A 23,089-nucleotide genomic window follows, 5' to 3' on the forward strand; every position below is an offset into this window, starting at 1 on the left:
ATGACAAGCTTAGACAACTTTGGCTAACCCAGAAATAGCAGTGTAAATTTTTGGATTATCACGGGCATATTTACAGGAAATTTGATATTCTGTCAGAGAGGATGATTGATAATTTCAACATAACTGGAGTTCAGTGTCACCAGAATTTGACATATGCTCATTTCACTATAGTTTCCCAACCTGTTCCTTCTTGATTTCAAACATTTTACCACCATGATCCTTCAGGAATTACAGGTGATTACACAAATTATTCCTGCTGGTTTCCCACCCTGTTCCCTTTGGATTTACAGGTAGTTTCCCACCCTGTTCCCTTTGGATTTACAGGTAGTTTCCCACCCTGTTCCCTCTGGATTTCCAGGTGGTTTCCATCTTATTCTTTCTAAATTTTCAGGTAGTTTTCTACCCTGTTCTTTCTGGATTTGCAGGTAGTTTTCCCATCCTGTTCCCTCTGGATCTATAGGTGTTTCCCAGTTTGTTCCCTCTAGATTTACAGATGGTTTTCCCACACTGTTCCCTCTCGATTTACAGATAGATTCCCACTCTGTTTCTTCTAGATTTACAGGGGGTTTCCATCCATTCCCACTGAATTTACAGGTAGTTTTCCAGCTGTTTCCACTGGATTGATAGGTAGCTTCCCACCATGTACCCTTGGGATGTACAGGTAGTTTCCCACCCTGTTCCTCTGGATTTAAAGTTAGCTCCCTCCCTGTTCTCTCTGGATTTTCACATAGTTTCCCTTGCATTTACAGGTACCTTCCCACACTGTTCCCTCTGGATTAACAGGCATTTCCCATCCTATTCCCTCTGGATTAACAGATAGTTTCCCACCCCATTCCCTCTGGATTAACTGGTATTTCCAACCCTGTTCCCTCTGGATTAATTGGTAGTTTCTAACCCTGTTCAATCTGGATTTACAGACACTTCTATCTTATTCCCTTGGGATTTACAGGTACTTTCCCACCCTGATCCTCTGGATTTAAAGTACCTCCCTGGCTGTTCCCTCTGGATTTTCACACAATTTTATAGCTAGTGTCCCATCGTGTTCTCTCTGGATTTACAGGTAGTTTCCCACACTATTCCCTTTGGATTTACAAATAGTTTTCCCACCCTGTTCTCCCTGGATTTACACATAGTTTTCCACCCTGTTCCCTCTGGATCTATAGGTTGTTTCCCACTTAGTTCCTTTTGTATTTACAGGTAGTTTCCCACCCTGCTCCCCCTGAATTTACAGATAGTTTCCCACTTATTCCGAACATAGAACATAGAACCCTATAGTGCAGAAACAGGCCCTTCGGCCCATCGAGTCTGCACTGACCACAATCCCACCCAGGCCCTGTCCCCCATCTCTACACATTTACCCGCTAATCCCTCTAACCTATGCATCTCAGGACACTAACGGGCAATTTTTTAGCATGGCCAATCAACCTATTCCCTTTGGATTTACAGGAAGTCTCCCACCCTGTTCCCTCTCAATTTACAGTTAGTCTCCCTCTCTGTTCCCTCTGGATTAACAGGTAGTTTCCCACACTGTTCCGTCTAGATTTACAGGTGGTTTTCATTTTATTCCCTCTGGATTTACAGGTAGTTTCCCCCCCAAGTTCCCTTTGGATTAACAGTAGTTTCCCACCCTGTTCCCCCTGAATTTACAGTTAGTCTCCCATCCTGTTCCCTTTGGATTTTCAGGTAGTTTCCCATACTGTCTCCTCTGGATTAACAGGTAGTTTCCCACTCTGTTCCCTTTGAATTTACAGGTAGTTTGCCCATCCTGTTCCCTCTGAATTTACAGATGATTTTCCTACACTCTTCCCTCTCAATTTACAAGTAGCTTCCCACTCTGTTGCTTCTAAATTTACAAGGGATTTCCATCCTATTCCCTCTGTATTTTTCAGATAGTTTCCCACCCTGTTCCCTCTGAATTTACAGGTGGTTTTCCACCCATTCCCACTGGATTTATAGGTAGAACATAAGAACATAAGAAATAGGAGCAGGAGTAGACCATCTACTCTTGTGGATGGTCTGGAAGGATGGCAAAAGTTGCAGCAGGACATAGATAGGATGCAGGACTGGGCGGAGAAGTGGCAGATGGACTTCAACGCGGATAAATGTGTAGTCGTCCATTTTGGCAGAACCAACGGGATGAACGAGTACACTATCAAGGGCAGAAGTCTGAGTAGTGTTGAAGAGCAGAAGGATCTAGGGGTCTGGGTCCACAGGACTCTTAAATCGGCCTTGCAGGTGGAGGAGGTGGTCAAGAAGGCGTATGGTGTACTGGCCTTCATTAATCGAGGGATTGAGTTTAGGAGTCGGGAGGTAATGCTGCAACTTTATAAGACCCTTGTCAGGCCTCATTTAGAGTATTGTGCGCAGTTCTGGTTGCCTCACTATAGGAAAGATGTAGAAGCTATTGAGAGGGTACAGAGGAGATTTACAAGGATGTTGCCTGGACTGGGAGGCATGCCTTATGAAGTTAGGTTGAGGGAGCTGGGACTCTTTTCCCTGGAGAGACAAAGGTTGAGAGGCGACCTGATAGAAGTTTACAAAATGTTGAGAGGAATAGATAGGGTGGACTCTCAGAGGCTATTTCCCCGGCTTGAAATGGTTGCTACGAGAGGACACAGATTTAAGGTGCAAGGAGGGAAGTTCAGAAGTGATGTTAGGGGTAAGTTTTTCACTCAGAGGGTGGTGAGTGAATGGAATCGGCTGCCGTCAGTGGTGGTGGAGGCGAACTCGCTGGGGTCTTTTAAAAGACTTCTGGATGAGTATATGGGGTTTAATGAGATTGAGGGTGATAGATAGGTCTGTAGGTTGGTAGGTGTTGATGTGATCGGTGCAACTCGTGGGCCGAAGGACCTGTTTGTGCTGTAGTGTTCTATGTTCTGTTCTATGTTCTATCCAGCCCCTTGAGCCTGCCCCATCATTCAATAAGATCATGGCTGATCTGATAGTGGTTCGGTTCCACTTACCCGCCTGCCCCCCATAACCCTTAATTCCCTTACTGGTTAAAAATCTATCTGTGACTTAAACACATTTAATGAGGTAGCCTGTACTGCTTCATTGGGCAGAGAATTCCAAAGATTCACTACCTCTGGGAGAAGAAGTTCCTCCTCAACTCCCCCGTATTTTGAGGCTGTGCCCCCTAGTTCTAAGTGGAAGTAACCTCACTGCTTCTGCCCTGTCTAGCCTCTTCATTATCTTATATGTCTCTATAAAATCTCCCCTCAACCTTCTAAACTCCAATCAGTACAGGCCCAGTCTACTCAATCTCTCCTTATAAGCTAACCCCCTCATACAAAGAACAACACAGCACGGGAAACAGGCCCTTCGGCCCAACGAGCCTGCGCCGCCGTCATCTCCGGAATCAACCTGGTGAACCTTCTCTGTACCCCCTCCAAAGCTAATACATCCTTTCTTAAATAAGGGGACCAAAATTGCACACAGTACTCTAGGTGCGGCCTCACCAGTACCCTGTACAGTTGCAGCAAGACCTCCCTGCTTTTATATTCTATCCCCCTCGCTATAAAGGCCAACATTCCGTTTGCCTTCTTGATCACCTGCTGCACCTGCAGACTGAGTTTTTGTGATTCTTGCACAAGGACCCCCAGGTCCCTCTGCACAGTAGCATGTTGTAATTTTTCACCATTTAAATAATAGTCCATTTTACTATTGTTCCTTCCAAAGTGGATAACCTCACACTTGCCAACATTATACTCCATCTGCCAGATCCTTGCCCACTCACTCAGCCTATCCAAATCTCTCTGCAGATTTTCTGTTTCCTCCACGCAATTTTTTTTCCCACTCATCTTTGTGTCGTCTGCAAACTTTGTTACCCTACACTTGGTCCCCTCCTCCAGATCGTCTATGTTTATGGTAAATAGTTGAGGCCCCAGCACTAATCCCTGTGGCATGCCACTAGTCACTGCTTGCCAACCGGAAAAGCACCCATTGAATCTGACTCTCTGCTTTCTGTTAGATAACTAATCCTCAATCCACACTAACACTTTACCCCCAACTCTGTGTACCTTTATCTTATGCCCCAACTCTGTGTACCTTTATCTGAGGCAGATAAGGTAGTTTCTCACCATGTTCTCTCTGGATTTACAGGTAGTTTCACGCCCTGTTCCATCTGGATTTACAGGTGGTTTCCCACACTGTTTGATTTGGATTATAGATGGTTTCTATCTTATTCCCTCTGGATTTACAGGTACTTTCTCACCCTGTTCTTCTGGATTTAAAGTAGCTCCCTGCCTGTTCCCTCTGGATTTTCATGTACCTCCCTCCCTGTTCCCTCTGAATTTACAGGTGGTTTCCTACCCTGATCCCTCTGCATTTTCAGTCAGTTCCCCACCCTGTTCCCTCTGAATTAACAGGTAGTTTCCCACACCGTTCTCTCTGGGTTTAGAGGTGGTTTCCATGTTATTCCCTCTGAATTTCAGGTAGTTTCCCACCCTTTTCCCTCTGGATTACCTGGTAGTCTCACACCTGTTCACTCTGGATTTACAGGTAGTTTCCCACCCTATTCCCTTTGGATTTACAGATGGTTTTTCCCACACTGCTCCCCCTTGATTTACAAGTAGCTTCCCATTCTGTTTCTTAATTTACAGGGCATTTCCATCTTATTCTTTCTGGATTTCCAGGTAGTTTCCCACCCTGTTCCCTCTGAATTTTCAGGTAGTTTCTCACCTTCTTCCATCAGGATTTACAGATAATTTTCCACTCTATTCCCTCTAGATTTGCAGGTGGTTTCCATTTTACTCCCTGTGGATTTACAGCTAGTTTCCCACCCCATTCCCTCTGAATTTACAGGTAACTTTGCACCCTGTTCCCTTTGGATTTACAGGCAGTTTCCTCTCGATTTACAAGTAGCTTCCCAGTCAGTTTCTTCTAAATTTACAAGGGATTTCCATCCTATTCCCTCTATATTTACAGGTGGTTTCCATTGTATTTTTTCTGGATTTCCAGGTAGTTTTCCTCCCTGTTCCCTCTGGAGTTACAAGTAGCTTCACACTCTGTTTCTTCTGAATTTACAAGGGGTTTCCATCCTATTCCTTCTGGATTTGCAGTTAGTTTCCCACCCTGTTCCATCTGGATTTACAGATAGTTTTCCACCCGTTCCCACTGGATTGATATGTAGCTTCCCACCCCCATTCCCTTTGAATTTACAGGTAGCTCTCCCCCCATTTCCCTGGATTGACAAGTAGCTCCCACCCCCATTCCCTCTGAATTATACTTGCAGTTTCCCACCCCGTTCGCACTGGATTTACAGATAGTTTCCCACCCTGTTCCCTCTGAATTTATAGTAGTTTCCCACACCATTCTCTGTGGAATTACTATGGTTTCCATTTTATTCCCTCTGGATTTTCAGGTGGTTTCCCTCCCTATTCCCTCTGGATTTCCAGGCAGCTTCCCACCCTGTTTCCTTTGGATTTAAAAGTTGCTTCCCACTGTGTTCCCCCTATATTTACGGGTGGTTTCCATCTTATTCCTTCTGGATTTACAGGTGGTTTTCCTACCCTGTTCTCTCTGGATTTACAAGTAGCTTCCCACTCTGTTTATTCTAGATTTACAGGGGGTGTTCATCCTATTCCCTCTAGATTTGCAGGTAGTTTTCCACCGTGTTCCCTCTGGATTTACAGGTAATTTCCCACCCCTTTCCCGATAAATTAATAAGCAGTTTCCCACCCTCTTCCATTTGTATTAACAGATAGTTTTCCCACTCTGTTCCTTCTAAATTTACAGGTAGTTTCCCACTCCATTCTCTCTAGATCTACAGGTGGTTACACAAATTGTTCCCTTTAAATTTCCAGGTAGTTTCCCACTCTACTCCCTCTAGATTTACAGGTGGTTTCCATTTTATTCCATGTGGAATCATGGGTAGATTCCCACCCTGTTCCCTCTGGATTTACAGGTAGTTTCCCTTTCAGATACCTCTGGATATATAGATGGTTTCCACCTTGTTCCCTCTGGATTTACAGGTGGTTTTCTTACCTTTCTCTTTGTATTTAATTTTAGGTTTTCACTCTGAGCTCTGAATTCATGGGTTTTCCCAACTGTCAGCTCTGGATTTCCAGTAGTTCCCCATATTTTTCCCTCTGCGTTGACAGTCAGTTTCCTACCCTGTTCCCTCCAGAATTACAAATAGTTTCCAACTCTTTTTCCTCTTGCTTGAGAGTTTATTTTCCATCATAGTCTGGATTTCAAGCTAATTTCCCACCCTGCTCCTTCTGTATTTACAGGTACTTTTCCAATACGTTCCTCGTGGATTTATAAGTAATTTCCTACCCTGCCAACTTCTGTATTTACAGGTTGGTGGCACAGTCATCAGCAGTGCTGCCTCACAGTGCCAGAAACCTGGGTTCGATTCCCAGCTTGGGTCACTGTCTGTGCTGTGTCTACATTTTCTCCCTGTGTCTGCATAGTTTCCTCTGGGTGCTATGGTTTCCTCCCACAGTCTGAAAGATATGCTGGTTAAATGTATTGGCCTTGCTAAATTTTCCTTAAGTGTTACCAAACAGACGCCGGAGTATGGTGACCAGCGGATTTTCACAGTAACTCCATTGCAGCATTAATATAAGCTTACTTGTGATGCTACTAAACTTCAAAGTTTCCCATACTTTTTCCCATTGGTTTTATTGGCAGGTTCCTACTCTGAGATTGGGATTCACTGATTCCTTCCCACAATTTTCCCTTTGAAATTACAGGTACTTTCCCAGCCATTTCCCTCTGGATTGAAAGTTTGTATCCCACCTTCAACTGTTCAGTTATAGCTATTTTCCCACCTTGATGCATCTGGATTTACATGACATTTCCCACCTTGTTACTTTTGGGTTTACAGGTACTTCCAATCCTGTCCCTTCTCGATTTACAGGTAGATTTCCACCTTCTTCCCGCTCGATTTATAGGTTTCTGCTATATATTGTAAACCAATGCAACTTGGTTTGATTAGTCACGTTACATTTTGGGACATCATCAGAGATATTTGTGGGATTTTTCCTCTCTTCCGCCCAGACTATAAGCAAGCAATATCTATCTAATAAAGCTTGACTTCCTGATATGATAATCATCATCCTTTTATCTTGCTGTACAAGTGAACTGATCATAGTATATAACAGTAAAAGGTAAAAACTGGCGCCAAGGTATGTTTTCCTCAAGGTAGATAAAACTGACGATGAGAAATGTTTTCCAACAAAACAGTTAAAAAGAAAATCAGCTCAGACCTGGATTTAGCATCAAGACCACACACCAATAACTGAATTATAATAAAACTGGCTGTGGGAATCAGGAGTAGCAATTACCTTTTCAAATAAAAAAATGTGCTCTAGATGAGTCCTAACTTTCTTTTCTTTCGACCATGACCCTAGAGAGAATGGAGAGTTGGAGATGGGAAACTGGAAAACAATGTAAACCAGTAAATCTGCTACAAAAGAAGTCAAAATAAAAACCAATAGATGCAACAAAAAAAACCTTCCAGAATTTGAGGAAACTCCAAAAATAATGCATTTAAAGCAACAACAGAACAGAGAATATAAATTGAAAAAGAAGAGAAAAAGGAATAAGAGGGGGGGAAGTTAAGGAATTATTTTGGGAGTGATCTTACCAAAAAAATTCTAAGTGCCAAACCAGCATGAAAACAGGAGAATTTCAGATCTGTTTTTTCGGCGAGGCCACTAATGAAATCTTACACCACATAGTGCAAAAACTGATGCACGATCTGATTCCTACTACTAGAAGAAGTGGATGGAGTCTACTCTTGCTGGAAAGCTGGCTGCTCACAATAGAGAGCGCTATCACATATGCGTAGATCTCTTTGCTCTGTGCAATCTGTCAATCCGAACTGCCCCCCACCCAGATATCACCTCAATAACCCCTCCACCCCTAGCTGATTTACTGTCCCAATACCTGCCTGAGCCAGTCACCATCCCCACCCCCAGATAATCATGCCTTGCCCCCCTGATTTGGTTGATTGTCCCTCCCAGTCTGGTCGATCCCCGATTTCAGAGGGCACAGTTCCCCTGCCTCCCCTTAGACTCTGCCCCCATTATTGCCCAGCCCTGGCGAGTAGTGGGCATTACCAGACCGGTTGTGCCAGGTTGGCACTGCCTAAGGGGACTTCCCTCTGCCCCTACCACCCACGGGGCCTCAATGGCCTCCGGTTCCACCAATCAGATTTAAATATTATAATCAGGTTCATGCTGTTCCAGAAATCCAGGGCCAGTAAAATCATGAAAGGCGAGAAATCTTTCCTGAATTTAGTTTTGCGCCTCTCTCACGATCTTACTGGCTTGCCCTGCCCATCAGTTGGTGTGTCGAGCCAATAAGATTACCCCAATTACCTAAGAACTGATAACTGCAATGGTGGGCAAATGCGGTGCCATGGAAACATTCAATTAAAAGATGGAAAGGTGGAATGCTTATGAGGAGAGAGTTCAACATTTCAGCAAATAGGATATGGGATGAACTTTAAGTAGTCACTTTCCTTAGGGCAGTAGGTCTTGATCCCTTTACACTACAACAAAGTATTGTACATCCCAACAAATCTGATGGAAAAACCAACAGGGGGCTGACCAAAATTCTTGAAAATTCCATTTTGTCTAAACCATTAATAATCGCTGAGAGACTCTGATACCATGAATGGAGGTAGGAAGAGGGCAAAATATATCGAAATTCATACCAATATTAAGAAGGCTGGTGAAGAACTCTGAATTTGGCCCTACCCTTGATGACCCTCTGCATGACAAGCTTTTTTTGTGGACTTTGAAATGCAGCAATTCAAATGCAATCATTCAGTGAAAAGTTTCTTAACAGTCAAACTTGCTTTCGAGATCACAGTGTTCATGGAAGTGGCCGTGAAAGAAGATCCCCAAATTTAAGCTGGAGCCAAAAGACATCAGGTGGAAACTGACGGAAAGAAATCTCTTAAAATGCAAACATGTCATATCTGCGCCCATGTGGGGCACTTGCCACATAAATGTTGGAGCAGAGAAAATAAATGTAGAAGCTGTGACAAGAAAGACCACATAACAAACCTGTGTTTGACCTGAAAGACTTCTCAAACCCCAAAGATGTACAAGCACAAGAACATGTCAAGATCTGCAAAAAGGGTATACAAAAATGATGAAGATGAAAATTCCCAAGATGATATGGGACTAAAGAAGAAGAGAAGATCCAAGAACTTAAACTAGGAGTCCTATCCATGCATTGCAATGTGGAGATGTTCTGGGTTTATCCAAGTTAAATGGGAAAGAAGTCCAGATGGAAATAGATGCAGCAGTATCATTAATTTCAGAAAATATATATAATCAGAAGTTTAAATATCTGCATCTACCACTGAGACCATCAACTGTAATCCTGCAAATTTATACTGAAGAGGTAGTCCCATTGAAGGGATATATCATGATTTCTATAGAAGGAAATGGTCAATGAGCAGAATTGCCACTGCACAGAGTAAAAAGAAATTTTCCTGCACCCTTTGGAACAGCAAAATCAAGCTTAACTCAGGAGAAGTTAACCAATTGGTTGATGACAGGAACACACCACAAAATCTTCTAGAGAAGTGGAAGAAAGTGCTCAAGAATACTTTAGGGTCCATGACTGGAATGGAATCAGGAGTCAAGATCAAACCCGATAACACCAATAGATGCTTAAAGGAAAGAACTGTGCCAGATGCAATTAAGTAAAACTAGAAGTAGAGAAACTAGTAAAGGATAGAGTGATTGAACCTGTAACCTTGAGCAATTGGGCAACTCCAATTGTCCCTGACATTAAACCAGATGGTTCTGTAAGAATTTACTGTGACTTCAAGATAGCGGGATATCCAATGCTATGTGTCAACCATTACCCCTCACCCTGAATTGAGGACCTATTCACCGAATTATCTGAGGGCCAGTAGTTCCATAAGATAGATTTGTCCCAAGCATGCCTGCAGATGAAGTTGGCAACAGAGTTGCAATCTGCACTGCACTAACAGCACAGCAGGCCAGGAGACAAAAGCGGAGACTGTTTAGCAGGCTGCGCACATCTCCGGTCGCCTGATTTCCAGTACCATCATTGCGTGCCAGAAATCAACAAAGAGCTGAATAAATTATTTAAATGAGCATTTCCATCTCATTAGCGGGCCAGGGACTGAAGTCCCTGGGCCCTCTAGAGTCTCCCCAGCACTGCCTTCTCCCCCCAGCCCCAACCAGGAGTGTTTCACTCCAGTGGGGTTTACAACACCTTCCCACTAATGAGGAACTGGCGGCCCGACCCCGCTAGAATGAAGAGCAGCCATGGAGGCCCCCCAAGTATGTCAGAGATGGGGGGGGTGCCCCCTGGGCAATGCCCTGGCCTCCTGACACTGCCCAAGCAGCAAAGTGGCAATGGCCAGGGGCACCTTGGCATTACCCACTGGATAGTGCCAAGGGAGAGGGGCAGGACCTGCAGCGATGGGGGTTCTGCTATAACTCTGCACTTTGGATGAGGGAGAGAGGCCAGGAAGCGGGGCTGGACAGGTTGGGGGGGATCAACCTCATGGGGTGTTGGCACTACAGGGGTGGGGGGGGGGGGGGTGGCAGGGGTGTTGGTGTCAGGGAGACTGGGATTGCAGGGCAAGAGGGGCAGGTGAGATCAAGGCAGGCCAGGGGCGCTGGGGGGGGCGGTGGGGGGGGGGGCGGGTTGCGGGGCTGGGTGAGGGCTGCCTTGGACATATCTGGGAGGCCATCGATTGGTGGGTCAAGGTGGGGGCCACATGGCCAGCATTGTGGGGTCACAGGGCTGGCCAGAATTGGAAGGCTGGCAGTGTGGGCTACAGTGCATGTGCCAATCTTGGCACTGAGAGATCAGTGCATGCACAGTAGCCTACTTAGTGCTATGCTGTCAGCCTCTCCAGCGGGAATACGCTCTGCCCATTGATTTTCATTCTAGAGTGTGGGAGATTCATTTTGAAAATGCTGTTGAAAAAAAAGAGGGATTTACTCCTGTTTTTTTACCTGAATTTGGCACCTAGAATTTTTGGGAGAATATGTTGCCAAAAATCCATGGATCAAATCCTGAGTGGCCTCAACAGTTCCTGATGTTATCTGGATGATAGTCTAATCCTGGGCAAAAATGAACAGGAACTTCTACAAAACTTAGATGATGCACTAGAGAAGCAAAATTATTTTGTGAAGAAAGTAGGAATTTTTCAAATCGTCAATCAGTTATCTAGGTCACTGATAAAGATGGCCTCTGTAAAGAACCAAAGAAAATGACAGTGACTAGAGGCACCAAGACCATGGAAGGCGCCACAGTCACAATCAGTATCAGGACTAATAAATGATTAAGGAAAATTCATTCCAAACCGTGCAACACTACTAAAATCACTTCATGCCTTTTTGTGTGCGAACCAACGACGGAAATGGGCAAAAAGTATAAAAGTGTGCATAAAGGAGTTAACGATATGCTAAAGAAATCTGAAATATTGGTCCATTTTAACCCAAAGTTGAAAATGTAATTAACGTGCAACACATCGCCCTCTCGGGTGGGTGCGGTTGTCTCGCATATCACGTCAACAGGGGAAAAGTGACCAATATCATTTACATCTGGAACTTTATCAAGTGCCTTATAGAATTAGGCTCAACTTGAGAAAGAAGCCCTGAGCATAATTTTTGAAATTAAACAATTTCACCAGTATATGTTTGGGAGACATTTCACTTAGTTGGCTGACCACAGGCTGTTGACAACAATTTTTAGTACATACAAGGGGAATTCCATAATTAGCTGCATGTAATCTACGTAGACGGTCTTTAATTATAATATCAGGCATAAGAGATCAAAGCAACATGACAACGCCAATGTCTTATCGCGGTTGAGATTTCAGGACAAAACTGAAGATAACTATAGATAACTATATCAACATTAACAATTACATAAATATCAACATATTTATCCCAGGGAGAGGGTGTACCAGTAACATCATCTCCAGTGTAAAGGCACACGATGAACGATCTGGTAATGGGGAAGGTTAAGTATGTGGTCTTAAGAGGGACACCATTGGACAAATAAAGGAATAATCTTGAATTCAAACCTTATATCACAGGGGAACTTTAATACACTGTCCAAAATAGATTACTCCAAGGGGGGATCAAATTATTCCTCCATGTTTGCAAAGCTGAATTCTGGATCAATGGCACAAATGTCATCCGGGGTAACAGGAATAAAAGAATTTGAAAGAAGTTATTTCTGATGTCTGGGACTTGACTCATATATAGAAGAAAAAGTGGGGCAATGCCAGTCCTGCACTGGAATATGAAGTACTCCATCTCGACAACAACTACATCTGTAGGATTGACCAAAGCAATCATGGCAGAGCCGCCTGACCTTCGGTGAGGCGAGGTGGTAAGATTAGGTGAGAGGCAAAAAATGTGAAATGTGCCTGGTTAATCACCACCAACCAGGTTTTTGCCAGAGAAATCGGCTTTGCACCCTTTTAGGGTGTGAAGCTGGTTTAAATCTGAGTCCCAGACACTATTGTCTGAGCTCACTTACCTTAACCATCTCACCAATCGAGATTCTCCCTGGTGAGAATTACAGATGGTCTCCACCACTGGTCTCTGCTGAGCACCACGGCACTGCCCATTAGGCACCATAACTGTGCCAGGAGCAGTACCAAGGAGGTGGGGCCTGAAAGGGTCCGAAGCCTCTAGAGGTGGAGCTATGACAGGATGGGGAGGGAAGGGGAGATCTGTAGGGAGGAAATTCTGCACCCATCCAGGATGGTGATTAGGGTGGGAGAGAAGGAGCTCTGCCCTTAACCGGGGTGGTGATTGGGATGGGAGGGAGGGAACTCTGCACTCACTGGGGGGTGGCGATCGGGGTGAGAGGGAGGGAAGGAAAGTCTGCCAGGGTGGGAGGGAGGGAACTCTGCTGGGGTGGCGATCGGGTTGGGAAGAGAACCCTGTCGGGGTGGTGATGAGGGTGGGAGGGAGGGTACCCTGCAGATGGGAGTGATCGGCAAGGGGAAGGGGGTAGTCTGCCGACAGGGGCAATGTCCATGGGGAAGGTAGGGTGTAGACCTCTACAGGGGGCGATTGGCAGGATGGGGGAGGTATCCAATGTTCGTGGTGGGAGGGGGGGGGTGGAGTGGGTGGGGGTGGGGTAGACTAGCACAGAAAGACATTGTCATATAGTGACATCATCAGAAACATTCGCAGAAGCTTCAGAGTCAACCCCTGGGCCTGTGTGGCCAACAGACATTGGCAGAGTGACTGCTATGGAACGATGAGTGTTGCCTTTCTGTGAAAGGATTGCAGGTTTCTGCAGAATGGTGCCATTGTCACTTTCCCAAAGTGGCAGCTCATGTACCATTGTAATCCAATGGAAGACGGTTGCTGGACTGCTATGAAATTGTAAATCCCACAATGGCAGAAACCTAAAATTACCTTACAATCAGACAACCCTTGTCTTCAGTCTGAACTTTCACTCCAGCACCCAGATGTTGTGTGAAAACTGCTGGTTCTGCACTAGAAGCTTAGACATCAGTCATCAGATGCTGCTCCATAGTTGCATTCACAAGCTTTTAATGAAGTTGGCCTCCACTTCCTTGCTGAGAGGGTGGACTCCAATCTCTGTGCAAAGCCTTGTGCAATGTTGGTGCCAGGCTCCTCCACAGGTCTTAACATTGCATGCCAGCTTTCTGACAGGCTGCTCAATGCACCCAGTATATCATTGTGCACACCCATCAACAGTTTTCTATAGCTCATTCCATTGATATGTTCATTTTAGTCCTCTGAAACCAGATTTGTGCACAAACTCATCATTTAGTGAGCTGGCATCTGTGCTACTCTTACCTCCTACCTTGGCAGAGGCCATTTGTGCCCAGCATTTCATCGCCTGCAGATTTCTTTTGTTCCCTAGATTATATGCAGTGGCAATATTTTAGCTGGTGGCTACAAATGGAATGACTTTGTTTCTTCATCATGCATTATTGCTCTTCCTCTGAATGCAAATTAGGGCAGCATGGTGGCACAGTGGGTTATTACTGCTGTCTTTCAGCACCAGGGACCAGTTCCATTCTTGGGTGACTGTCTGAATGGAGTTTGAACATTCTCCCCGTATCTGCGTGGATTTCCTCCGGGTGCTCTGGTTTTCTCCCACATTCCAAAGGTGTGCAGGTTAGGAGGGTTGACCATGCTGAATTGCCACTTAATGCCCCATTAATGTGTAGGTTAGGGGAATGAGCAATGGTAAATGGTTGCATGGGGCGGCCTTGGATAAGATGTTCTGACGGAGAGTTGCTAGAGACTGGATGGGCTGAATAGCCTCCTTCTGTACTGTAGGGATTCTGTGACTGTATGATTCAAATCTATTACTGCCTGGCCAGGTGGCAGTTCTGGATAACTAAAAGGAGAAAGACACAGAAACAGAGTTGTGATGAAGAGAAAGGGTTGGGTAAGCGAGAGGTGCATGCTTACACTGTTCACAGCTTGTAAATCAGGGCGGGAAGGAGGATTAACTATCATCATCTAATATATTTTCAACCCATCTCTTATCCTGGTCTCAGCAATGGTTACTCCAATGTGGCATGTGACTCTCATGGTTGAAGAGCTGGCAGTGTATGCAAGGTGTAAGAAGTAAAGTTTGCTAATTGTGTGAGAGTGAGTGCAACAATGAACGTTAGGCAGCAGTAGTGATCAATGGAGATTGTTGGGAGATGTGTTATTGATGAATATAGTGGTACAGAGAGGAATGTGGCAATTTGCTGACATTGACCGCTTGTGTAAAGTTGTTGAACATTTTATGACATTGCATCCAGATCCTTGGGGTTTGACTCCTGAGGCGGGATTTGCACTCGCCCGAAGAACAGAAAATCTCATTTGAGGTCAACGGACCATTGCATGGTCTGTGTCCTGCCTGCTATGATTCCTGTGGTGGGCGGGACGGGAAAATTTCGTCCCTGGTGTTCACTGCCATGGCTATCTGATCCCATTGTCCTTGGCTAAAGGCCTCCTGGCCCCCTATAGATACTGCACTTCAGTTCTCCTTTGTACCTATTCTATTGTAGCCTTGAAATTCACTTTCCTCCATGTTGTTCAAGACATTCTTCCAGGACAGGGTGAGCAGCCAGAGCTCGTGGTCAACATTGGGACCAATGACAGAAGCAGGAAAAGGGACGAGGTCCTGAAAGTGGATTTTAGGGAGTTAGGAAGGAAATCAAAAAGTGGTACCTCAAGAGCAGTGATCTCAGGATTACTCCCAGTGTCACATGTGAGGGAACATAGGAAGAGGGAAAACACTTCAATATGTGGCTGGAGAAATGGAGTCAGAGAGAGGGCTTTAGATTTTTGAGCCATTGGGAATGGGTCTGGAACAGGTGAGACCTGCACAAGATAAACTTTTCACATCTTAACAGGACTGGGTCTAATGGAAACAGAGAAGATTAACTGGGGCAATTCTGTTGATGTTGCGTGTATGGATTTTCAAAAGCAGTTTGATGCAATATCACTCAACAGACCTGTGAGCAAAATTCTAGCTTGTAGAATAAAAAGGAAAGTAGACACTTGGATAAGAAATTGGTTGAGTGGCAGGAAACAGAGTGTAGTGATAAATAGTTGTTTTTTGGATTGGAGGAAGGTTTGTAGCAGAGTTCCACAGGGATTAGCATTGGGACTCTTGCTCTTCCTGATATATATTAATGATGTAAACTGTAGTGTACAAGGCAAGATTTCAAAATTTGCATACAATATGAAGACTGGAAGTATTGCCAACTGTGATGAGCATAGTCTTGAACTTCAAAAGGACATAGACATGTTGCTGGATTGGACAGACAAGTGGCAGAGGAAGTTCAATGCAGAGAAGTGTTGGGTGAGCAGGAAGAATTTGGAGAGATAGTATAAAATAAAGGAAGCAAGTCTAAAGAAGATGCAGGAACAGAGGGACTTTGGTGTATATATACTTATATAAGTCTTTGAGGTGGCAGAGCATGTTGAGAGAGCAGTTCATAACACATATGGTATCCTAGGTTTTATCAATAGGAGTTTTGAGTATATCAATAAGGAGGTCATGTTGAACTTGTATAGTGATGTGGAGATGACGGTTTTGGATTGGGGTAGACACCTGATGAAGGAGCCCTGAAAGCTAGTGATTCCAAATAAACCTGTTGGACTTTAACCTGGTGTTCTGAGAATTCTTACTGAATTTGTAGAAGACACTGGTTAGAGCTTGTCTTTAGTACTGTGTTCAGTTCTGGGCACTGTACTTGAAGAAGGAAATGAAGGTATTGGAGAAAGTACAAAGGAGATTCTCAAGAATTATTCCAAAGATAAAAGATTCTTGCTATGAGGTAGATTGCAGGGATACATCTATTTGACTTGGAGAAAAGAAGGTTGAGAGGAGATTTGATAGAGGTATTCAAATTCCTGAGGGCGATGGGTCCATACTGAGAAACTGTTCAAGTGAACATAAAGAACTAGAGGGCATAGATTCAAAATAATGAACAGAGGGAGTAAAAGGGATGTGAGGAAAAACAGTTTTCTCGGAGGGTGTTTGGGTCTGGAATGATCTTTCTAAAAAGGTGACGGGAACAGGTTCGATTGAGGTATGCAAAAGGGAATTGGATTGCTGTCTGAAAAGAAAGAATGTGCAAGGTTATAGGGAAAAGGCTGGGGAGTGGGATTAGCTGGAATGCTCTTCCAACGAGCTAGTGTAGACTAATGGGCTAAATGGCCTCCTTCTGCACTGTAAAGATTCTGTGAATCTGATCAGTCATTTTCCATATCAGAATAAAATGTACAATGACTTGTGTGACCTGCTGCAGACACAATGTGCCATCCCTTTCAGAGATGCTGGCTGGCTTCAAATAGTGCAGGTGAGTCTTAACTTGTACAGGACCCTCAAAATTTTGGTTCTTCTGTGAATGTGTGCAAGCCATTTAAGAGCAGTTAGTAATGGCTGCATACTACAGTCATGATAAAGCACAGACAACACAAAATTAACATTTACTGGGGCTATCCCATAAAGTATCTCCATTTATCAACTGGCCGCACCGTACTATATCAGCTGCTCCCAGGATTAGTCACTCTTCACAGCTCACCAGCTCTGTAACATTTAAATGACAACTTTCCTCCTGTCTGTAGTTGAAGTCCCTGCAGCTCACTTAAAATTGAAGGCAGCTCAGCAAGATGGATATGAAGAAGAGGCAATTTAAACTCATGAGTGGCTGTTGGAAGGGAGGAGTTGACATTTAGGAGTTCCCAGCAGTAGAAAGGAAAATGTATTTGAACCTTTGTTTTGTGAAGATGAGAATCATGGTGAAAAAATGGTCTGTAATATTTTACAGCAGTTAAGGATCTTTAGGCAATGTCTATTCATCTCTGGTTTTCTTATACATGAACATGTAGATATCACCAATAAAAATGTTCCTAATATGTGTGAATTAAATGTGTTATATTCACAATTGCATTACATTTTAACATAACAAGATCAGAATATAAACTTACCAGTTGGCAAAAATCTTCCTTTCTTTATTCCTGTGGATATATTAAGAAAATGTAGTTGCAGCAAAGCCTGAGCCCCCTTCACCATTAGAATATCAGTTTGTTCAAAATAGGATGCAAGGATCTTGGCTCAAGTCAGTGCATATGCATCTCATTTCTATAATTAATTTAGTGATTATGCTGAGAAATGGGAATATTGAACCTTCTGGTTTGATAATTTAGTAGGTAGAAAATGTAATTTCTTCTTGTTAGTAGTTTATCATATTATTTAATATGAAGCTGGAGAACCCTTTCAGCACAGCACCATCAGTGTAAAGTTATTGCTTATTCAGACATTTGGCAGAGAATTCACTAAAAAAAACTGACAAATTTGGGCAGGATGTAAGGTTGAAGTGTTAGAAATCTGGCTCCCAACACCAGTCCACTTCTTACGTGCCCACTTCCAGTTTTAACGGAGGTGGGACAGGGCTGTGACTGTCTAGTCCACTCACTGAAGGTTGGTTAACATTTCAAATATTATGATAAATCTTCCTGCTTCATGGTTATTGACCATTTCAAATTCAACTTTGGCTGGCTGGGTTTTCTGTTCTTCGAGAAACTTGGTACCAAACAGAAGGCTACTGGATCCAGGAAGTAAGTGTTTCACCAATTATCTGCTGGATTCAGCATTCTAGCCAGACTAACCCTATATGATTTAACACCCGTCCCTTAGGTGGGTACAATTTTGTCTTTTAAAAAGCATTTAGGCAGTTACATGGGTAAGATAGATATAAAGGGATATGGGCCAAATGTGGGCAATTGGGACTAGCTTAGGGGTTTAAAAGAAAAGGGCGGCTTGGACAAGTTGGGTCTGTTTCTATGCTGTAAACCTCCATGACTCTACATCTCTATATGATCAGACATCCTTCACCAACCACCCTTCAATCACCCCCAAGGTCTCTCACCTCCCCTCAAGACCTCTGAGCTTTCCTCAATGCCCCCATGATGCCTACCAATGCCTAGGATTTCCATTTCTGGAGGACTTCAAACATTTCTCTGCTCTAGTTTGCAAGCTCTGAACACCTCAATCTTGGCCTGTGATCTTTTGGGCCACTGACCTCCATCTCCCATCTTTAACTCTTGATCAAACACTTCCTTCTTTCAATCCCAGGATCAAGGATTTGACTCCTCTCTCCCAGATCTAGCTGGCCTTTTGGCCTGTCCTTACTGTGTTCCCCACCAATTAGAATTGAAGTGGGGCAATCCTCATACAGGAAACCCCAATTTATGGCTTTTCCACAAGCTATTCCGCCACCCCCCACCACCCCCCCCCCCCCTCCCCCACCATTTACCTCTATCCTCAATCCTGTTCCTGGTAAGTCAACATCCTAAACTTTCACTCAATCATTTACTGAGCCTTAATTGTCAATCAAGGATGGAGAAGCCTCTAAATAATGACCAGTCTTCATCTTGCTTATTTTAAGGAATAATTTCCTGATTATACATGAGTATAAATTGCATAATCATCGAAATGTTTGTGCATCCAGCTAAACAAAGTTATAGATCTCAGATATTATACAGGACACACAGGGATAGTTTGATTCTTCCTCCTCTCTGAAGTTGAAGCTGATGTTAGAAGTAATTTAGCATTTCATAATAATTCCTCTCTGGATATTGTTTTATATTCGACTCTTCTACTGGAAAGGATAACATTGGGTATAATGTAAGTTTCATGTATATTTCTGATAATCTGCTCTTAAGAGTTTCCCAGCAGCAGAAAATAAAATGTATTTGATTCTTAGTCAATATGAGATGAAAATCTTCATGGTAAAAAAAACTGAAGTATTTTATAAGAGTCAAGGATCATTGGGAGGTGTCATTTCGTCTCTGGCTTCCTTATGCATGAACATGTATGATATTGCCAATTAAATATTAGAAAATATTTCTAATATGTGTGAATTAAATGTCTTATATTCAAAATTGCATTACACATTAACATTACAAGATTGTAATAGATACTTACCAGTTGCATAATTCAAGAGATAAGCTAATTTCTCAATTTCTTCATTGCAGGTCATAACTATTGGGAAGCATGTTAAAGGATATCATTACATCTTTGCTAACCTGGTAGGTAGCCTATACTGTAATTTGGAATCCTACTATATGTTATAACCTAATGGCAGACAAATTAAAGTTGCCCATGCAAAGCTTAACAACACCAGATTAAAGTCCAACAGGTTTATTTGGTATCACAAGTTTTTGGAGAACTGTTCCTTCATCAGGTGAGTGGGTGAGTCACTCACCTGATGAAGGAGCTGCACTCCGAAAGTTTGTGATGCCAAAAACATCTGTTGGATTTTAACCTGGTGTTGTGAGACTTCTTACTGTGCCCACCCCAGTCCAACGTTGGCATCTTCACATCATTCAAAGCTTGTACACAATAGGATTGGATCTACCAGTACTGGATGTGATGTGGAGATGCTGACTTTGGACTCGAGTGGGCACAGTGAGAAGTCTCACAACACCAGGTTAACGTCCAATAGGTTTATTTGGAATCATGAACTTTTGGTGCAGAGTGATTCATCTGATGAAGGACCAGCACTCTGAAAGCTCATGATTCCAAATAAACCGTGGTGCACGAAGGCTGTGTTGAACCTAGTCAGGAGGAAAGGGAAGGTGTACAAAAGGTTCAGGGAACTAGGAGAGGTTAAGGATCTTGAGGAGTATAAGGACTGTAGAAAGGAGCTTAAAAGGGAAATTAGGAGAGCCAGAAGGGGTCATGAGAAGACCTTGGCGGGTAAGATTAAGGAGAATCCCAAGGCCTTCTATAAATATGTGAAAGATAAAAGGATGAGAAGAGAAGGGATAGGACCTATAAAAGGTGAAGGGGGAAAGGTCTGTGTGGAACCAGAAGAAATGGCAGAGGTGCTTAATGAGTACTTTGCCTCAGTATTCACGGTGGAAGCCGATCTGGGAGATTTTGCTACGGATTTGCAGCAGATGGAAAAGATTGAGTTTGTGGATATTAAGGTGGAGGATGTGTTAGAACTTTTGAATTCTATCAAGATAGATAAGTCGCCGGGACCAGATGGGATGTACCCCAGGATACTGTGGGAGGCAAGGGAAGTGATTGCAGAGCCCCTGGCGATGATCTTTGCGTTGTCAATGGAGACGGGAGAGGTTCCGGAAGATTGGAGGATTGCGGATGTAGTCCCTATTTTCAAGAAAGGGAACAGAGATTGCCCGGGAAATTACTGACCGGTGAGTCTGACCTCAGTGGTTGGTAAGCTGATGGAGAGGCTTCTGAGGGACAAGATTTATGAGCTTTTGGAGAGGTTTGACATGATCAGGAATAGTCAGCATGGATTTGTCAAGGGCAGGTCGTGCCCTTACGAGCCTAGTTGAGTTCTTCGATAATGTGACTGAACACATTGACGAAGGAAGTGCCGTGGACGTGGTGTACATGGACTTCAGCAAGGCGTTTGATAAGGTCCCCCATGCAAGGCTTCTTGAGAAGGTGAGAGGGCATGGGATCCAAGGGCCTTTGGCCTTGTGGATCCAGAACTGGCTTGCCTGTAGAAGGCAGAGAGTGGTTGTGGATGGGTCTTTTTCTGAATGGAGGTCAGTCACCAGTGGAGTGCCCCAGGGATCTGTTCTAGGACCCTTGCTGTTTGTCATTTTCATAAATGACCTGGATGAGGAAGTGGAGGGATGGGTAAGTAAGTTCGCTGATGACACGAAGGTTGGTGGTGTTGTGGATGGTCTGGAAGGATGTCAAAAGTTGCAGCAGGACATAAATAGGATGCAGGACTGGGCGGAGAAGTGGCAGATGGACTTCAATGCGGATAAATGCGTAGTCGTCCATTTTGGCAGAACCAACGGGATGAACGAGTACACTATCAAGGGCTGGAGTCTTAGTAGTGTTGAAGAGCAGAAGGATCTTGGGGTCCGGGTCCACAGGACTCTTAAATCGGCCTCGCAGGTGGAAGAGGTGGTCAAGAAGGCGTATGGTGTACTGGCCTTCATTAATCGAGGGATTGAGTTTAGGAGTCGGGAGGTAATGCTGCAACTTTATAAGAGCCTTGTCAGGCCTCATTTGGAGTACTGTGCGCAGTTCTGGTCGCCTCACAATAGGAAAGACGTAGAAGCTATTGAGAGGGTACAGAGGAGATTTACAAGGATGTTGCCTGGACTGGGAGGCATGCGTTATGAAGTTAGGTTGAGGGAGCTGGGACTCTTTTCCCTGGAGAGACGAAGGTTGAGAGGCGACCTGATAGAAGTTTATAAAATGTTGAGAGGAATAGATAGGGTGGATTCTCAGAGGCTATTTCCCCAGGTTGAAATGGTCGCTACGAGAGGACACAGATTTAAGGTGCGGGGAGGAAAGTACAGAAGTGATGTTAGGGGTAAGTTTTTCACTCAGAGGGTGGTGAGTGAATGGAATCGGCTGCCGTCAGTGGTGGTGGAGGCGAACTCGCTGGGGTCTTTTAAAAGACTTCTGGATGAGTATATGGGGTTTTATGGGATTGGGGGTTATAGATAGGTCTATAGATTGGTAGGTGTTGATGTGATCAGCGCAACTCGTGGGCCGAAGGGCCTGTTTGTGCTGTAGTGTTCTATGTTCTATGTTCTATGTTCTAACCTGTTGGATTTTAACCTGGTGTTGTGAGATTTCTTACAGTACTGGATGTAGTAAAAAGTCTCACAACACCAGGTTACAGTCTAACAGGTTTATTTGGTAGCACGAGCTTTTGGAGTGCTGCCCTTTCATCAGGTGAGTCAGTGCAGTGCAGAGTTTTCCTTTGCAGTTTTAGGCATTCCGTCTCATGAGCCAAAACAATTGAAATAAATAATTAATTTGTTAGGAAGAAATGGTAAAATTATCAGTAATGACAAAAGAATTAATCGTAAAACTCCAGGAAATGTAAAGAATTCTTTCTATCTATTCATTTCAAGCTGCTTGACAGATGAATATACAGCAATACTAGACTTTGCTCATTCATTGTTATTACAATGCCCATATGCTGAATCAAATCCGACTATATTTGGTATAAAAATATCACCAAGAGCTTACCTCTTGAATTACTTCTGATTTTGTGCTGAATTAGTAATTCTTGGACCAAACAGCGTGAGTGATAGCAAAATTTAAAGAGATTATATTCATTAAACTTTGGTGTAAATTACGGTATCCAGGAAACAATGTTTAATTTATTGAACAATGTCTCGAAACAGAAGGTTCTACTGGACTGAAATTAACTCTTACAGTGTCATAACCCTAGAAAAAATCTTAGTTTAGAAAACAAAATATGCAATGGAATGAAATAAACTGCTCAATAACTTGATGATGTCTTTGAAAAATTTCAATTAAAATTTTGGAAAGTTCTTATTTTTACTGGAAGTTCTTTAACAGGTTATGGACTAAGTGGAAATTGAATAGTCTTACCAAGAAAAGTATGACATTAAATTAATTATAATGTATAAACGAGGCTTGTGCTTTATAAAATAATCCAGAAAATAAAACTATTGCTTATTGATTGGAAATGTTTAGAATTTTTGCGGGATAATAGGATTCAAAGAATGCATCTCACAAAGCAATTCATAGAAGCATAGAATCCCTACAGTGCTGAAGGAGACCATTTGGCCCATCAGGTCTGCATTGATCA

At 43.5% G+C, this 23,089-nt stretch overlaps 1 protein-coding gene across 5 annotated transcripts in view; it reads left to right on the top strand.

Annotated features, from left to right (window-relative positions):
* gria2b (glutamate receptor, ionotropic, AMPA 2b) overlaps positions 1 to 23,089 on the top strand; it is a 142,075-nt gene that overhangs the window by 56,383 nt on the left and 62,603 nt on the right. For all 5 annotated transcript variants that reach the window (XM_080193465.1, XM_080193466.1, XM_080193468.1 and 2 more), the window contains one exon: positions 19,500 to 19,553. In XM_080193465.1, the coding sequence (XP_080049591.1) occupies positions 19,500 to 19,553 (54 nt within the window). The remainder of the gene's footprint in view (positions 1 to 19,499; positions 19,554 to 23,089) is intronic.

The sequence above is a fragment of the Carcharhinus amblyrhynchos genome, chromosome 1, assembly GCF_965287045.1.
Source record: "Carcharhinus amblyrhynchos chromosome 1, sCarAmb.v2.hapA, whole genome shotgun sequence".
NCBI lineage: Eukaryota > Metazoa > Chordata > Chondrichthyes > Carcharhiniformes > Carcharhinidae > Carcharhinus > Carcharhinus amblyrhynchos.